Source organism: Aptenodytes patagonicus, chromosome 1 (assembly GCF_965638725.1).
Source record: "Aptenodytes patagonicus chromosome 1, bAptPat1.pri.cur, whole genome shotgun sequence".
Taxonomy (NCBI): domain Eukaryota; kingdom Metazoa; phylum Chordata; class Aves; order Sphenisciformes; family Spheniscidae; genus Aptenodytes; species Aptenodytes patagonicus.
The window spans coordinates 203,325,781-203,338,524 of record NC_134949.1 but is presented as its reverse complement, the minus strand read 5'-3'; the positions used below and the strand labels follow the sequence as shown (position 1 = coordinate 203,338,524).

Genomic DNA, 12,744 nt, shown 5'->3' with positions numbered 1-12,744 from the left:
CACACATCACCTCTTTCTGGAAGCTACAGTTCTCCTAAAATACTACCAGGTACATCCCACAGCAACGTATCATTCTGCTCTGTAATATTTTCCAGGAATTTTCCCACTACAAGGACAAATTAGGAGATTTCAGCAGCACAAAGAAATTCTTCTCTGGTTTAAAACCCTGTTTAAGAAGAATATATGTGACTGCTGTCAGCAAGATATCAGTAAGGACAGAAGCAAAGTGAAGGGTAAATCCGCAAGGCCCTGCACAGTTCTTGCTACACTGCATTTACTTCACCAGGAGCTCTACATGCATCTATACAAAAGGAGCCTTAGGTATGGGAAGAGCTTGATCATTTCACAGGGCAAAGCAGCCTTCTTGCTTGTTCCAGATGGGGTAGCTGTATCTTTCCAAAGACACAGGACATCCAGCTCAGGCAGGATTGCTCTAGTAAAGACAGTCAATGCTTGACATGGCCCCCCCGCCCTGCTTTGCTCTCTTTGCTTTCTCATCACACAATCAGCAGACATATCCCCCAGTGCAAGAACTTCCAGCTGAGTTACAAATGTGATTGATTACTAACTTGGTTCCTCCAAACTGTCTAACACGCATCCCTCCTGTCCAAAAATAAATCCAGCCAAACAGCTGCTGTGAGGTACAAAGGAATGATACAGCATAAATCCTCCAGGGCACGGCTCCATGAAAGACAGCCGCTTCCTACTCCAGTGCTCCAGGAATACAGACAGGATTCCTCCTATCACCCTTCCAACACATGTGGAAAAGTTGGTGGAAAACAACTTGCCAGCACTGAGGGCTGTAGTGCTGTCATTCAGCTCTCTTGGACCAGCAAGGAGGATGGTATCTGAAAATTGAGAGAAAGCGAACCTTTGATGCCTTGGAAGCTGAAAACAGACTAACAACTGCTGGCCATCTCTTACCCAGACCTGAGCAGACCAACCCCTGAAATAGACACCCTTACCGCTTACTCAGTAACTGGCAAACCAACCAACAAAAAACCCTCAATGTACTCAAACAACAGGACCACAAAGGAAAACCACCTGATAAATTCCTAGAGGCCTTAAAGAAACCAAGTCAGATGAAACAGGTGCAGAAAGAGTTTCTTGCAGCTGAGAAACAAATAACCCAGACATGAGCCAAGAAGGGCTGTGTCGTAATTACAGAGGTGACTGAGCACCACCTTTGAGTGATCAGTGCTACTCTGAAGCAACCTCGGAAAGCTGCAAACAGGAAAATCACTGATCTGGACTCACCCAGTCTCTGCTGCCAAATCACACCCCTCCCTGGGGTGCCAGAGCACTCAGAGGGCTCCAGCTCAGGTTCTAGAGGACCTGAAGAAAGCTTTTAGGTTATTCATGTTTAAGCAGTTTCAGGAGATAGTGTGGGCCGAGTTAACAGCTCACCACTCCCAAACAAACAGGAGGATCTTGCTTCTCCTCACTTTTTCTCCCCAACCACACTCTGCTGCTGCTCTTCTGGATTCAATTCTGGCATCTCAATACAGTAACCCAGCTTGGTAAAATGGCAGAAAATTAGCCTAGGAGGGTAAAAAGAAAATAAAGGACACTTTTGCTGGGTTAGCAAGCTCCACTGGCTTGCTATCCTGTGATCAGGTGAATCCCAGGACAAAGAATGGCAGGGTGCAGAGGAGGGAGAGAAGCTGGTACAGCTGGAGGGAAGACTAGGTGGGGAAGACCCTGGCCTCTCTGGGCACGGCAGGATGTTAACTGGGTTCAGCTACTGTGTGAAACTGCCTGCTCCCCAGAGCCATGCTCTGGTACACCAGCCGCCCCTGCCAGCCACATCACCTCCTCCACAGAAGCAGCATCGTGGGCATTGGGTGATGTTGGAAAGCCTGATAAAAAGCCTTTCAGCTCAGGGGGTGGCCTCACAGCTTTGTTTTGATGTTCCAGCCCTAAGGATTTACAGTAACCAAGCAGAAAACACATCCTAACATGGGTATAAAACACAGTGACCAAGAGTTGAGTTCACTCTTTCTTAGTGGTAGTTCCACAAACCATTTCAGGGAGTTCCTCTGTATTTCACAATCTGGCAACTGTTGTACCTTTGGCATCACCAGCTTTTATTTGCTATGCTAGAGCTTGTAATTCTAGACAACTTCCCATAGCAATAAGCACGGGTATTCGTACCTTGGTAAATGCAAAGAAACGTGTGGTGGTTTTTTTTTTTTAATTATATCATGCTGGAACAAAACCAATCAAGTTTCTATAAAAGTGTTTTCCAAACCTGAAATTACTGCCTGCAATTAGTGTTAGTTATTCAACAAGCTCCATTTTAAAAAAGTGAAAATAATAATTCCCTAAACCATACCCAAAACGGATGCCCTGTAACCCAGTCTGATCTCATGGAGTCAAAGTATAGCTCCTGTAATCACAGTTCTTCATGAGTTACCTGCAGAATATTCCTTAATTACTCATGAAGTAACCTACGAAGTATTAACAAAACAGGCATGAAGCAAAACCAACATAAGCACAGATTGACTGAAATGTGTTTAAAATCTAAAAAAAAAGTAAAAATCATCCTTTATTCTTTAAGCAAGAATACAGTGCACCTAATCACCTGCTCCAGTGACCATGGTCAGTAAGGGTGCCTTGCTGGCTGCTCCAAATGCTCTGAGAATCGTTGAACTCCTCCCTCAGCTCCGGCTGAGGCTCCTGTGCTCTCAGATACTGTGCAACACAGGGCACACGGTTATAACATGCAGCAGGTTTTGCTCGACAGCCGCTGGCCTTGTTGTAAGCCAGTACTATCTCCCGGGGGCACGCTCTGCTGTCATTCTGCAGCTGCTGAACTGTCACTGAGGCAGCTCTTTCCTACAAGCCAGCTGTCTAGTAAAAAGACTGCAACAGCCAAGAAACTCTCTCAGAATAAACAGGGGGAATGTCAACACAAGTAAAGTTCACAGTAGCAGTCATGAGAGTAAACCTACCTTTTATTGTTGTTAAGTGAAAAAAGAGATGAGTTGCTTCCAATTTTGAGTATTTCCAGTCCCAGCCTGCATTTACATGGATGAATATGCCTACACGTCAGCCAAACCTCAAAGCACAACAAAGAAGTAACTTTCTTTTTCAAATGAGCTCGGAGGCCTACGAGTGAGGATAAGAATGGAGCTACACTCAGCCACCCAAGAGCAAGCTGGGAACTCCCTGGATGCAAAACAAGTAAGGGTCTCAAGAGCAGATCACCCTTGATATCCCCAAGCCAAGCTACTTATCAGATGATCAATGACAATGAATTTTCCAAAGGATCAGCGAATTCTTATGTTGCCACACCGCTGCTTGGGTGGACCCTCCAGGATGCATCTTTTGCCCTTTTGAAGTTCTGCAGGTTGTACCACACTAATAACACAATCCGTCTCCTCCAGTCAGCGCTGATTTTGAAGTCCCAGAAGCAGTATTGCATCAAGTGGAACTGAGCCAGTCAGTTGTTCCCAGGGGAGCAGATGATACATGTTCACATTCCTCCTCCTCCTAACTATCAGCACCAAGCACAAGGAACCCTTGAAATCAGGGTGCCCAGTTGCAAAGCTGAAGCTGTCTGACTGTGCGACGTGAAACACAAGCCACCAGATACTTTCACAGAATATCATTCTGTCCAGACCAACCTGTAGAAATTTGAAAACAATGACACCTAAGCAAAGGGAGGTAGGATCAAGAGTGTTTGGGAGTCTGACCCAAAATCACGACGACTTCTGGTTCACCTCTGCTCTACACTGCTCAATAAACTGCTGGAAAAATCCCATTTGGTACACAAGGCAACAAAACAGATCCATCCAGCATGAGGTACCTATTCAGGACAGAACACCCACTGTAGAGAAGTGACCAGATTGGGAGAACAATGGTTCTTGTAACAGGTATGAGTTGGTCAGCTGCAGAGCCATGGCTGTAACTATTCTTTGAGATGTTACTCATATGAACATTCCTATTTTATGAGGGAACATGTACACAAACACCTGAAACAGAGTTTATTGCCTCAGAAGTACCAGTAGGACAAACACCCTGTTCGTGCACTGCGCACAAAGGTACAGAAAGGAAGGGCATGCTTCATACTGCCAGATCCCCTCAGCATCAGTGTCCCAGGAATCCTTCAGGAGGTTCAAGACTGTGAATGTGCATGCAGACAGTACATGTCAAAGAAGAACTGGTTTAAGTAACAATCTTCTCCTTCAAGCACTTACCCACATGGACATTCACGCTGTAGACCACTCCCAACAGTAAAAGCTCTACCTACCCAGTGTCTGCTAGAGATTGCTGAACTCCACCTCCAAAAGATACCAGTGGTATTATCCTCCTCAGACTCCTCAGAGGATGGAGAAACTGAAGAACCTAAACAACAGGCTAGTTCCACACACCAGAGGAGAGAATTTCAGGTAAAAATCAACTGCATTCATCCCTTAACCATGACCTAAGGGTTGCTTTGCTTCTCATACCACTTGCAAAAAGCATACAGGTATGGGCATCTTTTGCTTCTGCACATTACTGGTACCAAGTGGGTTAGATCTGAATTTTGCTAAACTTACATAATGTGTATGGCATAACTCCTTCATGAGAATGATCTAAAAAGAATATCTAAATATTATTTTAATATTGTGAATGAGTGTTTCTTGTGATCCAACTTTTGGTTTAACTTTTTTCGGAACAGGCTGTCTGTCAGACAGCTACTGAATGCGACTGACAGTTTGGATGTAGCTGCTGTTGGAGCTGGAAAGCCGTGCTAACATCCAGATCATCAGACTCCCTCTTAGCCTGTCTCAAGGAGTGAGAAAGCACAACAATTATTTATCAAGAGTGGGTAAGAAAGCAGGTCTACCTCTATAGGTCTCACAAAACCATTCAGGTGTAGGTATGGAAAAGCTAGTGGTTCCAGGGCTGCATCTTTTTTCTCTCAGGGCTATATAATTTTGTTCCCAGTGCTATGGGTAGTCCCATAAATGAATGAGAGGGCAAACAGCCTGGGGATGAAGCACTTTTTTTTTAATTATGCTTCTTGTATTTTGGTGTTTGTCCCTGAGCTGAGCCTGGCACCAGTAATGGCAAAGCAATATTCTGACAAAGCTTACCTGCTACCGCTGTGTTGGGAAGTCTCAGAATTAACATAATCACACAGTGTGACAGATGCTACCCCACCTGCTGCTGATCTTTCTGGGGACAGTTCTCTAAAGCATTTATGGGACACTGTCAGGGGCTATTCTGTTTTTACCTAAGAGGGATAATTTCTGAGAAGGTGCCAACTTCAGATCCTCTGCTAAGGAGCCAGCTGCCTTCCCCAGGGAATAATCCTGGAAACCATGGTAATGGTCCTTTTTTACTTGAGGCTTGTGTCCAATGTACAGCATGCATTCCATGGTGCACAGGCTTCTCTGAAGCAGTTCAAACAACACACAACATCACGAGACTTGAAGTAATCTTCACAAGATAAGAGCTGTTAAAAGTTTAATGGAAGAATCAATGTCATCAGAGGAAACACTAAATACTAGAAGTGAAGGCAATGCAGTGATGCAGCTGCAGAACAAGGAAAGCCTCATGCTCTACCTTCACATGAGCTACAAGTTCAGCAGGAACTAAGGACGCACATGGGGCATGAACACCTTGTATCAGCATGCCCTGGGGTGAGGAAGAGCTTGAATTCAAATACTTGAATGTAAATATCTCCTATACAACATTCAGCTTATTACATCACCAGGAAAGCTACGCACTATCACTGCTGCTTGTACATGCACATGCTTTGCAGACAAGCTCTTAATAAGCAGACAGACTTCTACAGTTCTATGATAAACACCTATGAATAGTACTGTCATTACAAAATGATTGCTAACAGTGTTGTAGCTATCAGTACACAAAATACTCTATGTTAGTGTCAGATGTTTCAAGCACAAAACCATAACCAAAGCACCTGCTGCAATAAAAAGGAAAAATTTGCTTGTTTTTAAGTGACATCATTTAAACATAGGATATTTAGAAAAACTCTTCTTGAAATCATCTCTTCAGCTACTTACTGCAAAATTATATCTTTTCTAGGAGCTATGTTCTTCTTTCAAAACATAATATTTATGCAACATGAATTCTTTATTCTGGAATACACCTTTATATGTTTATCCTCCCTTTTTTTTTTTTGACGGAACACATTTTGTACAATGAAGAATGGGACCTGACTAACCTAGTGGCCTTCTATGATGGAGTGACTACATCAGTGGACAAGGGAAGAGCTACAGATGTCATCTATCTGGACCTCTGTAAGGCCTTTGACACGGTCCCCCACAACATCCTTCTCTCTGAACTGGAGAGGTATGGATTTGACGGGTGGACTGTCCGGTGGGTGAGGAATTGGTTAGATGGTCGCATCCAGAGGGTAGTGGTCAATGGCTCAATGTCCAGATGCAGACTGGTGACGACTGGCGTCCCGCAGGGGTCCGTATTGGGACCAATACTGTTTAATATCTTCATCAATGACATAGACAGTGGGATCGAGTGCACCCTCAGCAAGTTTGCAGATGACACCAAGCTGAGTGGTGCGGTCAACACGCCAGAGGGACAGGATGCTATCCAGAGGGACCTGGACAAGCTTGAGAAGTGGGCCTGTGTGAACCTCATGAGGTTCAACAAGGCCAAGGGCAAGGTCCTGCACCTGGGTCAGGTCAATCCCCAGTATCAATACAGGCTGGGGGATGAAGGGATTGAGAGCAGCCCTGCCGAGAAGGACTTGGGGGTACTGGTGGATGAAAAGCTGGACATGAGCCAGCAATGTGCGCTCGCAGCCCAGAAGGCCAATCGTATCCTGGGCTGCATCAAAAGCAGCGTGGCCAGCAGGTCGAGGGAGGTGATTCCGCCCCTCTCCTCTGCTCTGGTGAGACCCCACCTGGAGTACTGCATCCAGCTCTGGAGCCCTCAGCATAAGAAAGACACGGACCTGTTGGAGCGGGTCCAGAAGAGGGCCATGAAAATGATCAGGGGAATGGAACACATCTCCTATGAAGAAAGGCTGAGAGAGTTGGGGTTGTTCAGCCTGGAGAAGAGAAGGCTTCGGGGAGACCTTCTTGCAGCCTATCAGTACTTAAAGGGGGCTTATAAAAAAGATGGCGGCAAACTTTTTAGCAGGGCCTGTTGTGACAGGACAAGGGGGAATGGCTTTAAACTAAAGGGGGGTAGATTTAGACTAGATACAAGGAAGACATTTTTTACGCTGAGGGTGGTAAAACACTGGCACAGGTTGCCCAGAGAGGTGGTGGATGCCCCATCCCTGGAAACATTCAAGGTCAGGTTGGACGGGGCTCTGAGCAACCTGATCTAGTTGAAGATGTCCCTGCCCACGGCAGGGGGGTTGGACTAGATGACCTTTAGAGGTCCCTTCCAACCCAAACTATTCTATGATTCTAAAATGTAAGGAAAACTTAAATACTGAAAGTGCTAAATGAGGGTACTTACATTCCACCTGCGGATTACTTCCTTGGCTTCAGCAGTACTGTGCTTAGCAGGGAGATGCATGTGTGCAAGACTCAGGCTAAAAGCATTACTTGGAGTTTTAGAAACCTGATCCAAATTTGCACATTGTAGAGTTATAGTTAACTGCTACTCAGACAACCATTCTAGTGATGCTAACCCATCCATTCACATCTTAGTTTACTGGACATTAGATGGTCAAAAGATAAAACAGCAGAAGGAAGTCCTCAGCAAAACAGTTTTTCCAAAGTATGCAATCACACACAAATAGACCAGTGATTAGCCAGACATCCTAAGTGAAAACAACAAAAAAATTTATTCAATTAGAACAGAAGAATTCCTTCTGAACATGCCACAAAAATTATTTCCCCATAAATATCAACAAAATATTGTAAAAGAAATGTTGTAAACTTAACTGAAATATACGTCCTCTACATCTTAAAAGGTTTGGGAAGTATAGTGTGTTTTTCAAATATCAAGTAATAGTATAAAGGCAACCTTATTTCACCCTACCTGTTGCCATTTGCCCTTAATTGCTGGATCTCTGACCGACTGGCAATGTCTCTGGATTTGCTGGATGACACCCTGGTAATATACCATAGAAGAGTCATAATTCCCAAGGAGTGCATATTCTCTTCCCTTTTTGGCATTATCGCAAATCTCTGCTAAATTCATCTTCACTCAGAAATCTAAAAGAGAACATAATAATCAGAAAAATGAATTTTACATGTTGTAGAATAATTCAGACTGTGACACTTTAGTTTTATTTTTTCTCTCATAGCTGAATTGTGTCTTTCCGCCCCCCGTTCCCATCCAGTCCCTGTCTTTTTCAACCATTTAGCTCTGGAGTATCTCTTTACTAGCCTAAGGTTTGAGATCATGAATCGTAACTCTTTTATAGTGATAAAAAACACAACTTCTTTGCTGCCTTTGGCCTCAATCCTGTTAAATTAATGCAAGAAAATTAAATGCCCTGCCCACACTGAACCTAACAAGCCAAACTTTAATTTGTAGATCACCACAATATATTAGCAGCCATCAGCCCGTGAATCACAAAACACACAATATAAATTGCTTTTTATACTGTTGTATTACACACGTACCTAAACATGCTAACCAGCATCAGGGAAGTCTGCACTTAGTACTTTCAAGAGCCCTCACCCTAATGAGATTACGATATGGTTGAATGACAGCTCTACTATAGATGAAGCTGAGAACCTCATTCTATTTAAATATTCTTTCAAAGTACTCCAACATCCACATGCTGACTTGGATTTTTTCATTAAATTTAACATGTCACTTTGGGATTTATGGCAGAGTTAGCAATCCAAATTTAAGATTTCTTAAAACAGTGATTCCCAAAGCACAACCTTCCCCTAGTCCCCAAAACAATTTAAGATTTACAGATTATACTAACTTTTTTATAAAAGTAGTAAATCACAGCATGACTTTAAGGCAAACCCATAGTCCAACTTTTCCCAGTAACCATTCAAGAAAGCAATATCAAACCACACATTCAAAAGTACGCCAAGTTATACAGCTAGGTTTGTATTTAAGGTTCAAGATCGAAGCAGTGCCTACCCCTTTATCTGAATCCCACATGACTAGGTCCTTACCACACAAAAAGAGCATCAGTTCCTTTCCCTTGTCCTCAATTAGGGGACTCAGGACAGGTGGGGTCCCTGACAGTCACCCAGATATAAACTTCTGGAAATCAAAAATAAAAAATTACGATTTATAGCTACGCAATGCAGAGAGTTGCATTGACCAAGGGGGAGGAAGCCGGCTTGGGACGGTCGTCCACTAGCTGCATCGAGGGTTTGGCAAGACCAAGGTGGTGGAGAAGAAACAGGGCAGGAGGGATACAGCCAGATGGGCAGAGAGCACTGGCGCAGCACACAGTTCAGGCTGCACAGCTGAAGACAGCCCGTGATACGGGGGTGCATGCAGTAGAAGCAGGTGGTAGTAGAGGGAAGCCAGAACAGGGAGAAACAACCTTTTACATCCTAGTGGGTTATAAAAATGTTAGCAGTTTTTATAGAACAGACAAGACAAGATCAAGATGGTATTAAGGAGGATGTATCTTATGCCTTTGTATTCCCTCCTGCTTAGCAAAATTCAAACCTCTGACAATAAGTTAAACATATACCCACATGACCTTCGTTTTGCCCTCCCTGAACGCTGCCTATAGCAAACACACGCTCTGCCTCTCAATGGTGCCAAACTGATGGTCCTTACTGCTGCCTGCAGCTGCATACCAGGTCTGCTCTACCACCTTTTCACTCCTGCTCCCTGCAACTAAGCCACGGAAACCTGCTACCCTCACTTAAACCCACAGGCCAGACAGCTTCCACATGGCTGAAGACTTTGATGGCAAGAACACACTGCTACCCCATGGCTGACACTCCACCGAGTGCAGCAAGACGCATTGAGGGTTACTTGTCCTTGTGCTGTGCCGCACATTTCAGCTTGCAGATCATTCCCATGGGTTGTTATAAACTTCTGGGCAGGAGCAGAACTAAGGTGGAAAGGGCGACAACCCTAATTTTGTTTTCTCTCGGTGGTGAGGAAGGGCAGGATACATCACTGGAGAGCTCTAGCTCTGTGGCAATTAAGATCATTTAACATTAAAATACAGAAGATGATCACTGATAGGAAAAAGTGACGTCACTTGCATTGCACTGGAAATGGATAAAAAGATAGGAACTGAATATAGGTTACAACCCATTCAGATCTGACGAGTCAACTTATAAATGAACAAAACACCACCTGGGGCAGAATCCATTGCCCTGTACCCAAACGCTTCCAGGTTAGGATCTGCTACACAACCAGCTTGTCCCCATAAGGAAAACGGTCCTCAAATCTCTGGAGGTTTTCCCCACATGCAGCAAAAAAGAGTAAATAAAACATTTCTAAGGAACTACTGCATTCAATTCCTAGAAATCCATTAAACAGAACACGTACTTACTTTAGCAACCACTTGTATCTGTTTATTACAGCTAGTTCCCACCCTGCAGGCGTGTTTAACTCCCTTTTGCCTTAAGAGGGCTGACACTCACATCCAGCTCCCCTTAATCCCAGAAGAGTACCCCGCTCAACGGAGGAGACAACCTCCTCATCTCCAGTGGAAACTGGGCCAACCCATGGGCAGGAGGCAAGGCACAGCAGCCACACAAACACATGCTCACTTCAGAAGAGTGGTTAGTGCAGGGAGCTGGGAAGCGGAAGGCAGAAAAATTTACATGGGCTTAAAACTGCAGGGGGAAACCAAATGAGTCTCCCATTTCCTCCAGCAGCCAAGAGTTTGGGGGCTTCTGGCCTCATGCTGGTGACACTGAAGCTTAAGCAAGAGCTTGATGCCCAGTGCGTCATGCTGGAGAGCTTCTAAACATCGATGAGCACTGAAACTTGGAGCATACAGGGAGGTTGGTGGATGTACACATATGTGCCTACCGAGTGGTTGATGCCTCCAGAACTAGGCTGACAAAAGCCTCTGGATCTTTCTCTTGGATTCAGACACTTCAATTTTTACTTATCACCTACCCTAGACACCAAAGCAGGTAATATAGCTTGAGAAGGTGAATATAACATCACCCATATGCCTGAGACATGTTTGAGACAGCAACTGTAGACCTCAGTCCTAAATCAGTGCTCCCCCTGACCCCCAGGCAGTTCTTTGAGGTCCTAGTGCAAAAAGACTGGCTATTTTAAACTAATGGCTAAAAATGGTTTCAACAAACTACAAACCTTTTACACGCACCAGCAATGGCAACGTTAGTTGAGAATAGCCAAAGCAAGTCAAAACAAGTATGTCCAAAATTAAGGAAAAAATATTTTTAGGAAGGAATTCCTTCCTGGATTGTTTTCTGGACAACCCCACTCTTCAATGCCAGGGGTGGGGAGGAAGAGGTAGCTAGAACTAGGTGGGAGCTTTTTCATGTTATGTACTTATTTTTTATTATCTGTTCTACATTATATTATAGAGTTCATACAACATCGCAAACATCCAAGGAACCAGAAGTACAGAAGTCATAAATAGTGCTTTTGTTGTTTGGGGTTTTGTTTAAATATTGTTTTTTCCTACCACAGCCACATCCTATAAGTAAATACACAGCCAGGGACAACTGTTGTCAGGTACATTTAGAACAACTTGCACATTACTTGTGACACCAGCTTTTCATTCTATCATTGCGTGGTTCTTTCCTGCACTAGACCATAACAGCTCCACGGCACGTCAAGATATCCTTGGAGATTCCTTAGTTCACGGATCATTGACAAGAAGAGACGTTACAGACATTCATGTCGGCATAGCTGCCACACATGGGGTCTTAAGCCCACTTGTTAAAAACCCTGCAGCAGCTAGGCTAAAAGGTCACAGGGGATATTAATCTCTATTCTTTGGAGCATAAGCTGAGCTGATCCCTATCTGGGGTCAGAAAAGAACTTTTCTCCCAGAACTAAAGCAACGCACAATTGAGCAAGATCCAAAAGACAGTCTCTATTTTAATATTAGAGCATTATACACACACAAACATATCCCCAGGCAGATACAGTGATTGCATGAATGGTGGGCAAAGGGGGACAGCTTGTTTAGCACTATTCCAAACTTGTGTGCAACGCCAGTGGGAATGCAGGACAACTGCCCCCCTTCAGCCCATCTCCCACTTAACCTCACTACAGTGCTACCAGAGGCAATAAATGCCCTCCCCTATAGATGGGGTCTGTAGCAGGGGTTTTCCTATTGCTTGATATTGAACATTAAACTCTGCAAGTACCAAAACGAAAGGCATCTCTGCTATCTTTACATGTCTCTTTTATGCCTATGTGTTTTGACACAATCAGTCACACAACTGCGTCCCATTTTCTCCACAGGCACTCAATGCTTGCACAGGATGGATGACACTCATTAAATGAGCAGTTACTCATTTTTGCTTTACTCTTTGTTTCAATAGTCACATCAAGCCTTATTTACTGCCTACTAATCAGACTTTTCTCCAAATCAGTTGTTAATTCCTCACTGATAGGGCTATAACATACCTGTTTTTTTCCGGACATGTGTCTTTCTCTGACCAAAATTTTACCCAGGCAGACCAAAAATTTTCCACAGCTCCCTGAGATTGCTGGACTTACGGTCTCACGTCATAGAGCTGTGTAGTATTGCTGACTGGACCGCTGAACATCTGGAAAGGCCTGGACATACACAGATGAAGACTGGTTACTAATTCTGTTTCTCATTTTCTGTAAATCAGCCGTGCAGCATGTCGGGCATCCTGAAATGCAATG

General features: G+C 44.1%; 1 protein-coding gene across 5 annotated transcripts in view; it reads right to left on the bottom strand.

Annotated features, from left to right (window-relative positions):
- Positions 1 to 12,744, bottom strand: part of KATNAL1 (katanin catalytic subunit A1 like 1) — a 46,177-nt gene that overhangs the window by 28,626 nt on the left and 4,807 nt on the right. For 3 of the 5 annotated variants that reach the window (XM_076364303.1, XM_076364307.1, XM_076364305.1), the window contains exons 2-3: positions 12,499 to 12,651; positions 7,975 to 8,150 (exon numbers count right to left, since the gene is read on the bottom strand). In XM_076364303.1, the coding sequence (XP_076220418.1) occupies positions 7,975 to 8,136 (162 nt within the window). In that variant the 5' untranslated portion in view covers positions 8,137 to 8,150; positions 12,499 to 12,651. The remainder of the gene's footprint in view (positions 1 to 7,974; positions 8,151 to 12,498; positions 12,652 to 12,744) is intronic. The other 2 variants (XM_076364304.1, XM_076364306.1) reach the window with 1 other exon arrangement.